Genomic DNA, 19,031 nt, shown 5'->3' on the forward strand with positions numbered 1-19,031 from the left:
AGCAAGTGTTGGAGCTTGAACAAACTAGGAGTTGAGAAGTTTAGAAATCAGCTACCGGGACCGGCTGGAGGGAGCCAGGGGAAAGAGAGCGGGACTTGGGAATGCACCGGCGGCTGGAAGCCTTGGCCAGAGGATGGAGTTGCCAGGTCTGCAAGACCAGAGCGCACCAATCCGCAAAAGGACGCAAGAACTTCATATCCCACAGCAAGGGGAAGGAGGCAGGGAGAGACTTTTTAAAACACCAAAACACCCCTTCAGGAGATGAGGTAAGCCGAGGTTAGCCAACTCCGATTGGTTGTGAAATATCACACGGACCCAGAGTTGCTGTGGCTTTAAATGAGGCCAAGGAAATTTCCTGTTTTCCTGCTCAAATACTTTTTTCTCCCTCTCTCCCCCTCTCTACCTCCTTTGTCCCTTCTTCTACGTTGCCAGGTCCTGGTCCCTTCCTCCTTCCCGATCTCCCTTTCCTCGATCACCCTCCTCCACTCCCTGCGCCCTCCCCTAGGATTAGGCGCGGACCGGGAAGGGTGGGAGTGGCGGGGGAAGCTCTCCCTTTAAGAGGCAGCGTGCAGTGACGAATTGTTGAAATTGCCATTGCAGGATGGCACGCCGCTATAAATTCATTGTCCCACCTCCTCGCATCTTCACAGTGTTGGAGCCGCTCTCCGCGCCCGCAGCAGCCGACTGGGGATGACCGCGGGCGGGAGGACGCGGTAGTGGAAGGGTCCCGGACGCCCCCCCTGGCTGGCTCGCCGCAGGCCGCCTCCTGCCTTTTGATTTTAAACATTTTAGGATTTTTTAAATTTTTTTTTATTTTTTTTCCTTTCCGTCTCTTTCCCCCCTCTACCTTCGGGTTCCAGCAGAGCCGAGGAAGCCCACCGAATACGAAAGGAAGTGGATCGGGGCTTGGAAGCTCCTCCGCAGCCGGCGAGCCTTAGGCTTCGAGGGGGCGGGAGCCGGCGCGCACTAGTTGCGGGCGGGGAGTACGGTCGCCCTTCTTACTCTTTTTTCTCATTTGTTTTGGTCGGTTTGTGCAACGATCTTGTCTGCATTGGTCTTCTCTCCTTTTTCATATTTGGTAGCTCTCCACCGACTGGCTTTTGCTTTTTGCTCCCTCTCCCCTCCCCCTTTTTATTTTTCTTTCTCCATCTCTTGGATCACAATTCCAAACATTTTCCAAACCAACAAAGAAAAAGTTCGCACGCTGGCACGGCGGCCAGGACAGGCTGGCAGTCTGCTGCGCGTTCCCTCTACCCTTCCCTGGACACTTGACCCAACTTTGCACGCGAGTGTGTAGAGTGTGAGGGTAGGTGGGTGGGAGAGTGAGTCCCCCACCCCCGCCCCTGAAACTTCCATAGCAAATAGCAAATATCCAGCTAGACCCAAGCGCGCAGCCCCTCCCGGCGGGCAGCGCACTATGCGGCTCGAGTGGGCGTCCCTGCTGCTGCTGCTGTGCGCCTCCTGCCTGTCCCTGACCGCTGACAGCCCCACCACGGCACCTGCCCAGGATAAAACAAGGCAGCCTCGGGCTGCGGCAGCGGCAGCCCAGTCGAGCCAGCCACAGGGGGAGGAGACGCAGGAGCTGGACCATCTGAACCTGCTGGCCAGGCAGCTCAGGAGCAGCGGGCTGGTGCAGAATATAGACCAGCTCTACTCTGGAGGTGGCAAGGTGGGCTACTTTGTCTATGTGGGCGGCCGGAGGTTCCTGCTGGATCTGGAGAGGGATGACTCAGTGGGCATCGCTGGTGGCATCCTTACCGCAGGAGGTGGACTGAGTGCATCATCTAGCCACCGGGGTCACTGCTTCTACCGGGGCACCGTGGATGGCAGTCCTAGATCCCTAGCTGTCTTTGACCTCTGCGGAGGTCTCGACGGCTTCTTCGCGGTCAAGCACGCGCGCTACACTTTGAAACCGCTCCTGCGTTCCTGGGCAGAGGCGGAGGCCAGACGAGTGTACGGGGATGGGTCTTCACGCGTCTTGCACATCTACACCCGCGAGGGCTTCAGCTTCGAAGCCCTGCCACCACGCGCCAGCTGTGAGACTCCCGCGTCCCCACTTAGGCCTCAAGAGCGCCCCTCGGTGCACAGTAGTTCTAGGCGACGTACAGCTCTGGCCCCGCAGCTCCTAGACCAGTCAACTTTCTCACCCGCTGAGGATGCAGTTCCTCAGACTTGGTGGAGGCGGAGGCGCCGTTCCATCTCTAGAGCCCGCCAGGTGGAGCTCCTTTTGGTGGCTGACTCCTCCATGGCGAGGATGTATGGCCGGGGCCTGCAACATTACCTGCTGACCCTAGCTTCCATCGCCAACCGGCTGTACAGTCATGCTAGCATCGAGAACCACATCCGCCTGGCCGTGGTGAAGGTGGTGGTGCTGGCCGACAAGGACAAGAGTCTGGAGGTGAGCAAGAATGCCGCCACGACCCTCAAGAACTTTTGCAAGTGGCAGCACCAGCACAATCAGCTAGGCGATGACCATGAGGAGCACTACGACGCAGCTATCCTGTTCACCCGAGAGGTAAGTGCAGCGGGTGGGTGCCCAGCTCTGGGATACGGAGGCACAGGTGGACGGGATGGTCTCGCGGGTGGCTCTCTTTCTGCCACAAACTACCTGCCACTCACTGTAGATTCGCTTAACTGCACCTGTAGGAAACTCAGCCTCCAGCACCACGCAGATGTCCAATCAGCCTCTGTAGTACATTCTGCTTTTAGTGAAGGGACCTGTTTTAGGAGAGCAGCATTCAACAAAGCTGGATGCCATCCAGTCAGACACAACAGTATGGTGTACAAGCCTGATAAGAAGGCATGTTTGTGCTTGAGGAAGGTGAACAGTTAAATGGGAAAGGGGGAAAGTAAAGTTGCCTTTGAAATCGTGTTTTCTACTTCCCAGTGAAGACAAAAATGCTGCTTTCTGCAACTTAATGGGAAAGACTTGAAAGTTGGCAGTCGCTTTTATCTGATTGATGACCTCCCTTGTAAATGTCCTTATGCGAACCCTTCTGCATGCAACACTAGCCCTTTCCAAAGGACTTCTTTTCTAATGTGGCTTCCAAATGGGCTTCTGACGTGTCCACCTTGGAATCTGAGTTGCTGAGAGGGAAGGAATGTGGGAGGGCCAGGAGGATGCAGAAGTCCAATCAGCTGAGAGGACAACCCCTAAGGTCCTTGAGCAAGGCCTTCTCCTAGCACATCCCAAGTACCACCCTCCAACCCAGTTGCCAAACAAGGGTCAAATCCAGTTGGAAGGTTTGGGTTTCGGATGAATGTTTCTGAAGGTCTGGGCAGAGCTTCAGGATGTGGGGAAAGAATGTTTTCCAAGGACTTCCCCCACGTTAAGGAACATGTTTAAAGGGAAGGAAAGAGATGGATCATTATAAACCCAGACATTCTGGGAGGAACAAATCGATTTACACAGTTACCAGACCACCACGTTAGTGTGACATGTCAGACACGAAGTCAGAGCTTGCTGGCAGTTATGAGCCCGTGTTCACATTCACAAAGCTGTCTTGGTGTCCCTCCATTACCCTATGTCCTCCCATCCCTGTTGAAACTCTTCTTCCCAACTGATCCACTTCTATTGTGTGTGTGCATTGCGTGCACATGTGTGCATTATGATGACAGCTTCAGTGTACGCTTAATTGTTATGGCCATCAGACACCTAAAAGTCTTAGGATGAGTAGTCTACTGTGCTCCTTATTCCTAGCATTTTGATGCATTTTGAGTCTGTGATTTAAGCCTGGCCCATTGCCAAAATACAGTCCCCTACCTAATGTAGGCCTCTTATACACCTGGAAGGTACTGGTGTTTAAAACTCATACTAGTATATGAGATCCATACAGAATAAATGAAGTAACTACAAACTATTTTACTGTGCAAAATTGCAAATTATAGCAAAAGACCAAGGGTAGGAAGTTCAGTGGCACACTGTAAAGGTTTTAGGGTACTACTTTTTTTGTTACTTAATTTTCTGTTTTTACTAAGGGAACCATGGTATGAAGGAAAAGGCTTTAATAAATTCAGAAGAGAGAAAAACTTGTGGTTCATGGGGTGGACATAAATGTAACCCACATGCAAACAAAGCCTCCAAAGGCAGCATTTAGGGAGAAGTGGGCATCACAGTCTTGTGTGCAATGGAAAACCTTTCATGTCATTGAGAGATGCTCCGGAAGGCGTTCCTTAAATCCTCTCCTCATTGCTAGTCTTTAAATAGCAGAACATTCATTTTGTAGGATGCCCTGTGGAATTCTGCTGTAAAACTATTTCTCATTTGGTTTCCAAGTCTTCTTTTTTTCTTTTTTTTCATAAGCAGCTCTCCACGTCTTTGTTTCCTGGTGTTGCTATGTCATGAGTGCTTGCCAAGAAGGAGGCTTGGGACGGTTTGTGGAAGGAGGTTCCCTAAAGAAAGAGGAAAAAATACTTTTGTAGGCAGACCACACCAAAAGGCATGTACTGCCAATCATCGTAATAATTTTCTCTCGGCTTAAATACAAAAGTGTAGTTCATAATTCTAAAATCAACCTGAAGGACTCTCACTCTTTAGCCCCTTCCACATTCTTTTCCCAGTTATTTCCCATCTGAAAGGGAACCAGCGTGTGATTCCAAGTGGTGTCTATTGCTTTTTGGGGTTTGTTTTTCACTTGGGCAACTGACAGTCACCTTTTTCCGATCTGGAAAATGCATCACTATAGTTTACCTAGACAAAAGCAATGTAGAAATAAATTCATTCTCCAAGTTGTTTTTAATTTAAACATTCTTAATTACATTCTATTGATGGAGGAGGTCATGTGCCAGACCATGTAAGCAAGCTTCAAAAGAACAACTTCTGGGAATTAGACTTTTTCCTCTACCATGTGGGTCCCAGGGATCAAACTCAGGTTCTCAGACTCTGAGACAGTGTCTCTACCCACCTGAGCCAGCCCTAACTTAACTTTACTAAAAATTACTAGATTCTCCAAGATGGTTTTCACATGGGACATACTTCAGTGGCGCCCTCTCTGGCTTCCTTGCTAAGCAGAAGCATACTTAAATACAGCAAATGCCATTTGGCTTGTGGTTGATCTCTAATATATTCATCTAACTTCACAAGCATTAAATCTTTGAAAAGCACTAATAATATGAATCTATTATTCTAATTTAAAAGAGAGCTATTAGGAGACCAGTGAAAGCATTTCAATGCTGGGTAATACTTAAAAGTACTCAACATGCGAAGTTAAACTCTGCCTGATGCTTCAAAAAGTGGAAACCAAGAAGTCTAAAAGAGAGGCGACCACGACTCCACCATCCAGGGGAAGTCAGGTATTTTCAGGCTGGCCCATATGAAAGAAATAACTCCCGTAGCTATTTCTCTTCAATGAGAAATACCCAGAGTTGGCACCAGGATTTCATTTTTACAACTCTGTTTTGAGTGTAAGATGTGTGTTGCTTAGCAGCCAGACGCTCAGCCATCAAATCCATGTTTTGATGGGCTCGGAGTTCTGTTCAAATTTTGTGTCCAGATGTCTTCTGCTAAATTGCTTGTTTTTCAGGCGTGAAGCAAATGTGTGAGGAAGGGCTTTCCACTCCTGTTTACTAGCCAGTAACACCTTGAACATTGTGTCTAGCAGTCAGCAGAAGAGTGTTAATAATTCCGCTATCACGGTAGCACACTTCACTGCCCCGGCTATGCCCTGGCCTTCAGTAATGTTCTAATTATAGAAACAACACCCATTATTTTTCTGGCACAAAGTCACTTCAATTGTGAATGACATTTCTGCTGGAATTCACACTATTTCTGCCACCAAACATTAGAAATCCAGCTCCCATGGGCTTACTCTTTGCTTCCGAGAGTCCTCTTCTAATTTTAATTACCTCCCTTATTATACAATGAATTTTAAAAGACGATTGTGAGTTTATTGTTCAGACCATTCACTCCTCTTGAGAAAGACATCTTCCTGATTGATGTCGAAATCAGAAATTATTTCACATCCTTCTTTACAAAGACCAACAACAAGGAATTCTTTACTACCGCATGAACTAAATACATTGGGTTGAATATGAACAGGCTAAGAAATTGCAATCAGAGACCTATTAATTTTCATTAGTTGCTAAAGCATGCTTTAATGAGCTATTATGCACCACCTAGACCCTCTCTTCTCCCATGCCTATCTTAGGATGCTTGATTCAGGATTCAAACATTCCCCTTTACTATGAGGTTCCTTCTGAGGTTGGGCAAGTAATGGACACTAGGAGACAAAACCTTGGAAGAGAGAGAGGGTTGCACTCTTTGCCATTGGTTTGCTGACTGGACCAACTAATCAAGTCAAAACCACTCTGAGCTTACAGTGACTATTGTCAAAGAATTACAGCTACAGACCAGCCTTAAAGATTTAATAATCCAGGAGTTACAAATCAACCTAAAAAAGATTTAATAATCCAGAAATGGGGAGAGTGCTCATGAATTAAGCAATTCTAACTTATCATGCATGAAAAAGGTATGAGGTTTTGTTTCTTTTTTCTTTCTTTTTTTTTTTTTTTTACAAACTTGAGCCATAAAACAACAATCACCGCAAGACAACGGATTTAGATTGTCTCATAGCAGGCGCTATGCATGTGCACATTTGCTATGGAGAGACAGTCTGTTTGTGAGATCAAAACAACAAGACCAAAAATACCTGCTTGTCATCTGCAGGCTTATCAGAAGCAGAGAGGATGTATGAACAAATCACTCATATCAGGAAAGCCAATAGACTCTCATCATGGATGAACAAAGTCTGTGCCAAGAAAGAGAAGAAAGCCATTGATTCTTCCTTGGTGGCTCTACCCAGGTCTCTATGAAAATATATAATTGCATTGTTTTCAATGTATGGGCTGATTTGATTTGGATTCAACTCCCTGTTTCTGAGTATTTCCTAAGTACTATTGTCCACAGTGTGAATCATTTCATCCCTAAACAACTGAACAATCAGCAGTTATCATGCTGTTTTGTTTCGCAAGTAGAAACATACATTCGAAGAGAAACACAGGTAATCTGAAGACAAAGTCCCGCCAGTTGGTCTTCAAACTTATTGTGATTGGTTTATTCAAATACCCAATCAACAATAATCTTTATAGAAAGATATACAAAGTTTTAAAAAGTCACCACTTCCAAAAACTCCATTCCAGAAAATATAGCATTGATATGAATGGGTATATACCCCATAGAACTTCTGGTAGATATGGCTGTCAGATGTCACAGGCAGAGATGAAGCTGTAGAACTCAGTTCTGGAGAAGGCAGTGTTAGTGAGACACATGTCCAGGAGTTAACAGCAGACACACCAAGCTGCTGCGTGCCATGAATGGCCAGAAGTAGTGTGAAGAATTGGTAAAGTGTACAAAGGGGTTGTAAAAAGACAGAGAACAGGAGGTTTGAATGATTATTGATGAAGTAAAGAAAAATGTAACAGATTACTGGGGGAAAGTCATATATTGCAGATATTGGTTTGCTAGTACTACAACAAAATACCAAAAGAGAGGCAGATCTAACAAAAAAAGAGAGAAATCCACACTCAGTTCTGGAGACTGGAAAGTTCAAGGTCAACCATTGCGCTGGGACACCTTCTAATAAGACATCTCTTCCTGGTTTGTAGGAGTCTGTCTTCTTGCTGTGTTTACATTGTCATTCCTATTTCCCTGTCTGACAAAAAGAGGAGGTGTGGCAGGGGAAGAAGACAGAAGAGATAGGAACAGAAAAAAAAAGGAGAGGGAAGGAAAGAGGTCATGAAGAACTCTGTATTATCTGAGCCGAGTTCCATCCTTGTGAAGTTATAGACCCTTTCTCCAAATACGGTAACACCGGAATACTGGGAATTGGGTTGAAGAATTTAGGCATGATGCACTCATATCATAGCATCATGCTACAGCGTCTCACCCTGTGTACTAATTGCAGTGGAAATCAGTGGAAAGAGCACTAGTTGGAGGAGACAGCTGAGAAGTGCTACTGATTGGCTGACTGGCTCCTGTGGGCACACTGGTCTTAGGGATTGAAAGATGTGGGTCAAGAAAGGTTTATGGAAAAGAGAGAAATATGGGTAAGTTAAGCTTTTCTAGTAGATAGAATATTTCAGCATATTGTTTGAGGATCAAAATACAAAGGATCCGTGCAGGAAGTAGTTGCCAGAATAGGTCATGGAGAAGACCAGGCTACACTGTGTAGAGTTTTGTGTGACAATCTGTGATCAAATGGAAGAAAAAATTAATCTTATATGATCCTACTCTAAGGAGTTAACTGATCACAGCATATAGATCTGGAAATTTCACATGGCAAAAGGATCAATATTAAATCTTCAGTGTTAGTCCAGGTAGGAAGGAATAATGAAAAGCGTGAGAAACACAGGACGGTTACTGTGACTTAGATTTTGTTTGTGTGTGTATGTGTGTGTGTGTGTGTGTGTGAGAGAGAGAGAGAGAGAGAGAGAGAGAGAGAGAGAGAGAGAGAGAGAGAGAAGAGTAAGGGAAGAGGGAGAGAGAAGCTAGCTATATCAGAACATTTCTTATATCTCACATTCATTTTCTTGTTTTCTAGAACATCTTTCACTGTGCGTTTTGTGTATTTTGTATGTTTCTCATGGCTTCGCTGCATCAACATACCTAATGCATGAAGACCACCATGGCTGTTTTATTTGCTATAAGAAAAGAAATTCATTTAATTAAGTGCAGATTGTGATTGTAAAAGATAATGTTCATGTCAGGAATAGGATTGTTATTTAACAATGTCATGTTGTGGAGTACAGGGAGTGCAATGTCACTGTGCTGAAGCTAAAGACTCACACACTTACCTCTTCTGATCTTTAATTGCTTCATCTATATTTCAGATGTTTTTAAGTTAATACTATTATAGGTGTAGCTGGAGCCTTTGCATGAATGATGAAGAACGTTTGTCTCAAAAATTCATAAATTGTTTGTAAATTGTGTCTTATAAGTATATTTGAAATCTCAGAAACAATCAGCCTTACATTCACAATCTTTAATAGCCTGGTTCCCATCATCAAGGACTGGTCCAAGCACCTGTTCCCCTCAGTCCACAGTTTTCTGTTTCTCTTCTTCCCCTGTCTTCTTATCTCATACTTATCAGAGTGATGTCTGCTCTTAAAATTCTTCATTCAGATTGTTCTTTGAGACTCCCTGTTAGTCCACTACAAACTCTTGGAACTGTAGTGTCAGCAAATGCCATGTCATGCAATTCCCAAGTTAGAGCTTGCTTTCCTGAGTCCTACCTTGTTAGGATGCCCTTCTCAGAACATCATACCCACTCCTGTGAAAACCGTGCTCATTCCCTCAAAGAGGATGTATCCACCCCTCTGTGTGCTCGCAACTCCCTGTTCATCACAGCATGTCAGTTTGCTTCCTCGCCACACTTCTGTGTCAGTCGCTCACTAAGCTATCATGCTTCTTAAGAACCAGCATTTGAGCTATACCTTCTTTATGCAAGTGTGGGACAGTAATACAGAAATCACCAATATGCACAGTCAGTACATAGTAGTCAGGGATGAAAAATCCACAAGACAAATCCATATGTATAATATAAGTATATACGTGCGTATGATACTTGTGATTAAAATATAGATCCTAGTGTTAATTCTTCTGTCACTAGTCTCTTTGCAGTAGAATTGTATGGAGAGATGAGCAGGCATCCCAAACATTGTGATGTCTTACCCTTGCTTTGAACTTCACTGTTGGCCTGACCAGTAGATAATACTATATGAAGTGTTCTTCTTTGACCTAAGTGACTGCTACTGCTATCTTTGGGAAGGTATCTGCCCTTATCAGAATTTATATTTCCTCCAATTCCTTAACTCAGAATATTTTTACTGCATGGAAAAACAATTACTCAATCAAGACCAGAAATTCTTCCACTCCTATGACATTCTTTGCTTGGATAGCGATGCCCGCTCAGTGCTTGGCTCTTTTTCCCATCCGGTACTAAGCACAGGTGTTTGCCACGCTCCTCTCTGAGCTCTGAAGTTCTAGGTGGCATGTTCTGTTGCCTCCCCATTCACTTCTCTGTCTCTACAAATCTGAAAGGGGTACTGCTAGTATTACTGAATGGTATGAAAAGTCACAAAATCCCCACATTCACATATTCACCGTCTCTCCGACAGTAACAGGCCTAATGACTTCCTGATGGAAACTTTTGGTCCTGAAGACTCTCTCAGATATATCTTGAAGTTAAATCCACTGTCTCTGTCCTGTAACCTGGCTAACACCACACCATGGGACCACAGTTAACTCCCCTAACACTTTCAGAACACTTATATTTTACTCAGTCTTCCACGGTATCATTCAATAACCAATAATAATAAGTTATTGATCCTCCATAGATAACTACTGCCAGAAAAGCAAATATATAATTTGCCCTGTGATGGATGCTGAGGAAGCAGAAAAACCACTTGCCAACACTTTTAATTCAGTTACCTCTTTCATAGATGCTGAGCTGCCTGTTGTAGTGTCTCTTACCTTCAATTTTAGAAGACATGTCAATATATATGCTATAATGTGTACACATTAATATGTGATCACCCCAGTACTATCCTTACCCTTCTTCTGGATTTTAAAAATCCTATCAACTTGAAGGCTAACTGTTACAAGGGGTCACCAGAAAACAAAAGATATGGATGCAATATTCTATACTAATAGTTTGATATATAGTCTTCATACCTTAAGAAAAACATTGGCTCGCAATGCTCTTATGTTCTTTGTACATCTTAGGGTGAAACCATAACTGCACTAAAATGTTTGAAATTACATGAGAGAAATGGAAAGTTTCCCACTTTATAATTACAGCTGTTGAAGTATAATGGCATGGCTATGTCGTCAAGGGGCTTAATCAGTATGGTTAAAAAAATAGCAAGTGCTTCTGTTCATCATTTAGTCACATGCACAATTTTCATGGCAAAAGGCCAAATGCATTCAATGCAATTCAAAGAAAACAAGGAGGGCTGATGGCCTCTAATGAGCAATTGATTAGCAGTAAACAGAGATAATAGGCTTCCGGTTTCCACTCCACTGGGGACAGGAAGGCCATTTCCTTCTGTATTGGCTCCAAGCTGATTAGTGACACAGGAGTGGAAGTCAATTCTTGGATTTTACTATTTGGAGATAATCAACTCCAAATTATGATTATAAACATAAATCTTGGTTTAAAACATATGTGTATGTAAAAATAACCTACTCTGTGTACGGATTTAACTATGACTGAGGATCTGCTTCTAAAATTGCTAAAATGGTGAAAGAAAGGATTAAAAATGTCTTATGCTGTATTGCTATCCCAAATAGAAATTATTATGCAAAAGACTATTTGAGTTTCAATATTTTAAAACCACTTGTTTATTCTTAGCTGCTATAATTTGAAATTGCATGGGATGACAAGAAAGGATGCCCAGGGACATTTAGGGCAGTGTTGTTGACATGAGGCTGCAATTCACAGCCTGTTGGCTGATAAGAAGCTGATTTTCATTATCTGAAACTGTAATACCATTGTGGCCACTGGGTAGCAACAGCGCAAGAAAGACATGGAAACATAGATTTGAGAATTGGGTATAGCTTTTAAGTCTTGCTCACCTTTGTTGGACTTCTATTAGCAAAAGGGAGAGAAATGAGGAGTGTCTGGTGGGCCTGAGTCTATACAATGGACATGTAGGAACACCACCTTGTACCTGGGTGCCTGAGGCAGCTTAGGTCCTACCAGCAGGCAGCACAATAAAGATGTATGGGCACCATTTCATGGAGTCTGACTGTATCTCACTATTCATCTTAATTAGACAAATGTTTAATTACTCAAATGGTTGAGTACCTACTGTAGAATACACATTGTGAACGGATGACAGCTATGATAGAAACAGTACTTTTCAAAACTATTATTTTAAATTTCTTTTCAGGGTTGATTATTAATGTATGGCTTACTTAGGAATGCTATGTTATTCTTTTGGTTGGCAAATATATATGTTGAGTTTAATGACATTCATAAGTATACACAAGAAATCTTTATGTCTACTTTAAATACTTAGTTTAACACTTAAAGAGAATTTTATTAGACATATGGTACATGTCAAAAGTTCTAGCTTCTATTATATTCTTCAAGCTTCATTTCTTTAATGTCCTGTTGATGTTCTTCAAATGATTTTTAAAAATTAATATACGATCATTTCTGCTTCTGAGAATCTCTTAAAAGCTGTGACACTTCTCAAAAAGAAAATGAATACACTCTTATCTACCTGGACAACATACTTGTATCACACGTTTTCTTGTGTTCAATCCGATTGAGACACACTATACTAAAACTATGTGCAAAATGGCTCAATAGGTAAAGGTGCTTGACGCCAACTGTGACAAACTGAGTTTGATTTCCTGGGCTCACATGATGGAAGCAGAAACCTGATTCCCACAAGCTGTCCTCTGGCAACTTTATGTACACTATGGTACACAGATGTTCACACACACAATAAATAAACATAAAATGATTTAAAAAGCTGTGTTTGATTCCACATAGGTTTCTGAAGACACAGAATATGAAATTACAATTCAATTGGGAAATTTGAAACTGATCTTTCAAGTAATAATGTACAAATGAAAGTTTTTCTTTCTATAAAGTTATTCATATAAATTCCAGTTTAGTTGTTTCTTGTATAAATGACTAAATACATGCATATACACAAATATATGTAAAAATATAAATGTCTTTGTGATGTATAAATACAAATGTGTGGTTATAGATGGACTCAAACAGAAAGCAAATTATTTGCCCTCTCTTCTAACAAGTTCAGCTTGAATTTAGGGGAGACTATTGGACTTTGCTATGCTGAACACATGCAACCCTTGGCATTTGTGTATGGACTGCAGCTTTAAGGCTCTAGGCTCTAGATTGTAATGGGCAAACTGTAATCATGACATCTTCTAAAATGTCATTGAATTTCTTTATCCTTCTGTGCTTCTGGGTTGCAGAGTAGCTCAGAAGAGTTTCTGCTTTGAATTTGTCTTTGGAAGGCTTCCAACCCTAAGCAGGTGACACCATAAACATATCCCAGTCTTGCCATTTGGGGTGAGCAAGTGGCTGTCCATGGTGGCTCCTTCTGGATGCAAATTGATTTTAATGATTTCTTTCTTTCTCCCGGGCAGGATTTATGTGGGCATCATTCATGTGACACCCTGGGAATGGCAGACGTTGGGACCATATGTTCTCCGGAGCGCAGCTGTGCTGTGATTGAAGATGATGGCCTCCATGCAGCTTTCACTGTGGCTCATGAAATTGGTACGCAGCGTCTTTTCTCTTCCCTCGCCAAATCAAACACTTGTAACAGCTGCAACAGGACCCAAAATACTTGGCAATTAATTCCAGATTCCTTCTGGTTCAGATGTACCATTGGGTATTACATTTGTTTATATTTGAACTTTCAGGGTTAACTAATGCAGGAAAAGGAAGGCAAAGTCAGCAGCACAGTAGATGTTTCCTTTTGACAGTGCCATTTAAATGTTAAGGGGAAACTTGCTGCAAGTTTTTTCTCTCTCTTTAAGCATCCTTAAAGGACTCCTAGACAGAATTTGTCACAGTTGCCCATGGAATGCAGAAGTGTCCCTTTTAGAAGTTATTCATGACAGTGTTGACTCATCCAAGGATAATCAGTTTGCACAGAAATTTAACATATTTTGTGCCATCCTGGGTGATAATAGTAGGCTCCTGTCAAAGGGAACCAGCAGCTTGTGGTGAATATTCCTGTCTCCTTCCCAGTAGCCAGGCAGCTGGAGCCAAGCTGGCTCTTAGCATAGTTTACTTTATAATATCGCATATTCAGTTTGCTTAGTATACCAAATATTTCTAAATCCTCTAACTGTAAATTGAGGGCAGAGGTAAACAGTTAATCTATATCCCTGGGATAAGAAAAACTAACCACCGACCTTGGAAACTGATGTACAAAAAACTGACTTAGTCTTAGGAAAAAATGTTATAATCAGATACATACAACTTTGTGCCTTCCTGAAGTAATTCCTCCACTGTGTCAAATCATTCTATTATTAAACTCTTTGAGACCTGCCTTCATTTCTAAAATATAAGGAGAGCCATACCTTCCATATGGAATTGTTTTAGGAACTAAATTGGGTGGAGTGTAGATAGTGGGTATTGTAGGCAGGGACTACTAATTTTTAAGAACCGAAATAATAACACAGAAACTATATTAATTACAATACTTTTTGGCCAATAGCTGAGGCATATTTCTAGCTAACCGTTACATCTTAAATTAACCCCATTTCTGTTACTCTGTGTATTGCCACGAGGCTGTGGTCTACTGGTAAAGTTCTGTCTGGCATTTGGCATCTTTCTCCTTCAGCAGCTACAGGTTGTCTCCTTGACTCTGCCGACTCTCTCTTGATACCTCTGTTCAGATTTCCTGCCTGCTATTGGCCAAAACAGCTTCTTCAGTAACCAATGGTAATAAAACATATTCATAGCATACAGAGGGGAATCTCACAACAGGGTATCACATATTCACATCCACATATGTCAGTTAAATATTTCATTTCCTTTCTTAATTTATGCATAACCTCTTTGCTTTTTTGTTTGTGGTGCAAGGAATCATTCAGTCATCATTGCATTTAGATTTTTTCAATATTTTTGTTTAAAAGATTTAGCTTGTTAAAGCTATAGTCATAACTATTAAGTGAAAATTAAAATTTCTACCCCACTTTCCTAGTAAGCTGTGTTTACTAACAACATTTCTTTGAGGAGCTGAATAATGTCTAGTGAAAGGGACAATTTTGTAAATGCAAAGATGATAGCAGTTGACCAGAATTAAGTAATTGCATTTCAACTATTGGATTTCAAGTTCCGATACTGACATTGATGTACCAACAGTCTCCTTAGCATCAAATATAACTCTTTGATGAAAACAGCATTCCCACAGCATTATTGATGTTAATTCAATTCAAAACATTTTGAATGTCTTTCACATAATTCAAAGTGCTGAGATGAAGCCCAGCCACTTTCAGTTCCCTGCGAAATCCCATTCATCAAGGTGATTTAGACACTTTGATCATATCCATTGTCCCTATATGGCCAACCAATAATAAACTATAGTGAATCACACATTATTTAAGGAAGGTTACAGCTTTTTTCTGCCCTCCTCTCCTTTACACAGAGTGACAGTATTGGCATGTTTCCCTACAAGAGAAATGCTGATCTTTCTCCAAATTACCTTCATTGCTTCTTTTGACTCTCATACCACATCACCTAGACTAGAGTGTCTAAGTCACATTCCCAGTCCTCCTAAATTCTTCAGCAAGACCTCTGAGTTGTACAGGCTGATGAAGCAGTGAGAAACATGGAGCCAGGCAAAACAGGACAGGCATAATTGCACAGAAGAACAATGTAGGAACATAGTGAGCTCTTATATGCAGAGTCAAAGTGATGTGGAATGTCCTCTGTATATGTGTTGCTTTATTGGTTGATGAATAAAGTTGTTTTGGCCAACAACTCAGCAGAGTAAAGCTAGATAGAAAGTCTAAACAGAGATACAAAGAGTGAGTAGGTGGAGTCAAGGAGACACCATGTAGCTGCCGAAGGAGACAGATGCTGCCAGGAACTTACCGGTAGGCCACAGACTAGTGGTAATACATAGATGAATAGAAATGGGTTTATTTAAGATGTAAGAGTTAGTTAATTAGAAGCTTGAGCTAATAGGTCAAGCAATGTTGTAATTAATATAGTTTCTGTGTGATTATTCGGGTCTGGGCAGCTGAGAATGAAAAAGCAGTCTGTTTACATCAAACCTGTGTCTTTGTATATGATTACATCCTGATGTCTCCTTTAGTCTCTTGATTGAGTTATCTTTTTTTGATTCATTATAGCTCTCTATGATTCATTTTCCAGTTAAATATTGTCTGCCTAGTTTACCTTTCTGTACTGCAAATGGCCTAAAGAGATATTTAAAGTCCAAAGGTCCAAAGAATATGAACCTTTATTCCTTTTTTAATAAAAAAATCTCTTATTAATTTCATTTTAATAGCTTTCTTATTCTATTTTAATTTTACCTAAATATTCTGAGGATATGCTATACAATGTGAGCTTTAAAGTTTTAGAAGTGATAATCCGACCTAAGACTTTATCTCTGTGGATGATTATCTCTAAACATCTCAACTCACTGTCTGTTCAAAGTATTTATTTCTTAATTGTTTAATGAACAGTCAGCTCAACCTATGCTAATCATAGACTAAATTTTTATTCTACTCTAATCTTAGATATTTCCTACCTTCTCTTTTATTATGTATTTACTACTTTTTTTTTTTTTTTTTTTTTTTTTTTTTGATTTTCAAGACAGGGTTTCTCTGTAGCTTTTTTGGTTCCTGTCCTGGAACTAGCTCTTGTAGAACAGGCTGGCCTCAAACTCACAGAGATCCGCCTGCCTCTGCCTCCCAAGTGCTGGGATTAAAGGCGTTCACCACCACAGCCCAGCTTGTATTTGCTACTTTTTAAAATGTGGAAATTATATACACAGTCAATGTATTTACAAAAATATCATTTTCAAGCTGTGGCTTTCAAGTATTTAGAATCTGCGTAAATATCATTCCAAAATGTGCAGTTTCCTTCTTTCCAAACAAATGCTGTCAATGTGTTCCTGCACTGAAAACATAAACTAGAAGGAAATATTCAGAATGCTCGCATAGATTGTCTCCTTTTTTTCTAAAGGAAATAAAGGAATGTATTTGATTAAGAATAGCTTTTATTAACTGACAAAGGATCTCATAGACTGTTATACACTTTCTTTTGCTGTATATAGTGGTTTCAAATACAGGGTACAGTTCCTTTTATGCACAAAGAAATCAAAAAGTTCTCCCCTTACATAGTCTACATTAAAAAAAACAACTCTTAAGTCGAAAATTAACACATAAGGTAAAAAGGGATGGTGGGCATGATGACACCGTTAACACTGCAAAGGCTGACACAAGCAAGCCAGCCTGGGTCATATAGGGAGACTCTGTCTCGAAAAGAAAAAGAAAAAACACAAACAATAGAAACCTTCTGATGCTACAGTGCAGGTCATGGAGCAGCATGGATTAGATTACCAGTTCTGAGAAATTCTTGCCTGCTTTACCTGTTAGCTGGGACTCTCCTGTCATCTGCTAATTCATTCAATCTCAAAATCAAATGAACAATGAAATGCAAGAAGTTGAATTACATAGTCACCTGATGCCAATACCACTGGTTACAGGCTTCTGCAAGAGCAATGTTCACTAACATGGATAAGACCCATAGGCAGTTTTAAATTGCCTTCTGCCTTCTATGCTGTATACAATAAATACTGACTCAATTGCTAGAGCATTTCAGAATGTTGCTTCAAATCATCCATGTGCTTTGGGTGAAGGCAGGAACGTGTTTACAGCTATTTTACAATCCAAATGAGAACGGCAGAAAGTTTTCAAGTTGATGTAAGTTTACATTCTAAGTTTATATTTTTAAATTGTCAAGCTTTTATTATAGACTTGTAATAATAAAGATTTCACCTGCTGCACATATGGTCATTAAAGACAACCATTTTACTGATGTTGAGCCAGCTTCTAATACACTAAGGGGAACAATAGGATTTTATTGCGATTAATGAAATTCATAATTTCCAAACACATGAAGGGTTTGTGTTAAAGTAGTTAATTATAAAATGTGCTAAGTGAATTTCTCCACAGAGAGAGAGACTGCAATGTGTTTCCTAAGTTGAAACTAAGCAGCTTAAAGAGCCAGACTGAGGAAGTGGTTGAGACACAACAGGGGTCTGCCTGGATTTTGCTGTGGTTGGAGGCTGCCCTGGTTGTGCTGATCAGTGTGTGACTCTGCTCTAGATGGCTAGATTAAACAAGCCTATGTTTTAAGAAACTGTAGGTCCACTTCCCCCAAACACTTGGTAGACCGAAGGCAAGTCCTCAGAATCAGATGTTCCGTTGGCGAGGCAAGCGAGATGTGAAGTAAGAAGAAAGCCGGGGTTCGACTTTTTATTTATCTTCGGACCTGTCACTTTAATCAACCAGACTTGGCATATTTCCTGTCATACTTGAATTAGCACCTCACATGTCTTTCTTGGACCGGAGATAAACGGTAGGGATAGGTATGGGTTACATGTCTCAAGCACTGCGAGATTTAATGTTTACTATGACTTTAAAAATAAATTTTAGCCTAATCCATGTTTCTCTAGAGAAGGTCTGTTAATTTTTTTGCCACATAGGTTGACACCAGCTAGTTGAGCATGGCATTGAAAATTAGATTGCAGTCATAATGTGTGGTTTGTTTCTCTTTTCAAATTAGGGGATTGTTCTCTCCCTCTCAATTCAAGGTATTTAGTAATATTAAAATTTATTGCAAATACTAACAAAGGGATAGCTTCTTGGTAAAGTGTATGCTTGTAAACACAAAGACATGAGTTCAATGCCCATAATCCACATTAAAACAAAACCAGAAACAAAACCAGACATTGTTGTACATACTTGTAATCCCAGGACTAGTGAGGCAGAGGCAGAGACCCCCGGATTTTACTGGTCCACTTGGAGCATTCCAGGCCAGTTACAGACAAGGTATCAAAGAAAAAATTTAACGTGGATTGTGCCAGAAGAACATGAGCCAAATTTCCCTCTAATCTTTCACAGGCATGTTCACACAGGCACACATATACTAGCATACACATGTGCAAACACACCACACATGCACACACACAGCACACATGCACACAGGCACAGCAAGAAGTAAATACTATAATGGAGCACCCAGCAAAAGAGGAAGTTAACATTCAAATAAATTTCTAGACCTGTGTAATATTCATAACTAGCATAGTTCAAGGGTCAGATTCAAATTCAACCCTCTGGTTCCAGAATCCAAGATTTTAATAGTACTGCATATGAGTTTTGGAGATTATTTAGTGTGAAATTCATTTAAACGAAGAGATCGTCATAGAGTAAAAGAGGAAATTTTTTTCTCTTCCTAAATTACATGCTCAATACCACATTGATCATTTTTACTCAATGTTTTCTTAAAGGGATGTTTCCAAGT

The 19,031-nt window shown here is 41.2% G+C and overlaps 1 protein-coding gene across 1 annotated transcript in view; it reads left to right on the forward strand.

The window, feature by feature from the left end:
• Positions 1–456: 456 nt before the first annotated feature.
• The window catches only part of Adamts5 (ADAM metallopeptidase with thrombospondin type 1 motif 5), a 39,776-nt gene continuing 21,201 nt past the window's right edge, over positions 457–19,031 (forward strand). The window contains exons 1-2 of the mRNA XM_057765824.1: positions 457–2,515; positions 13,127–13,259. Of these exons, the coding sequence (XP_057621807.1) occupies positions 1,418–2,515; positions 13,127–13,259 (1,231 nt within the window). The 5' untranslated portion in view covers positions 457–1,417. The remainder of the gene's footprint in view (positions 2,516–13,126; positions 13,260–19,031) is intronic.

The sequence above is a fragment of the Chionomys nivalis genome, chromosome 3, assembly GCF_950005125.1.
Source record: "Chionomys nivalis chromosome 3, mChiNiv1.1, whole genome shotgun sequence".
NCBI lineage: Eukaryota > Metazoa > Chordata > Mammalia > Rodentia > Cricetidae > Chionomys > Chionomys nivalis.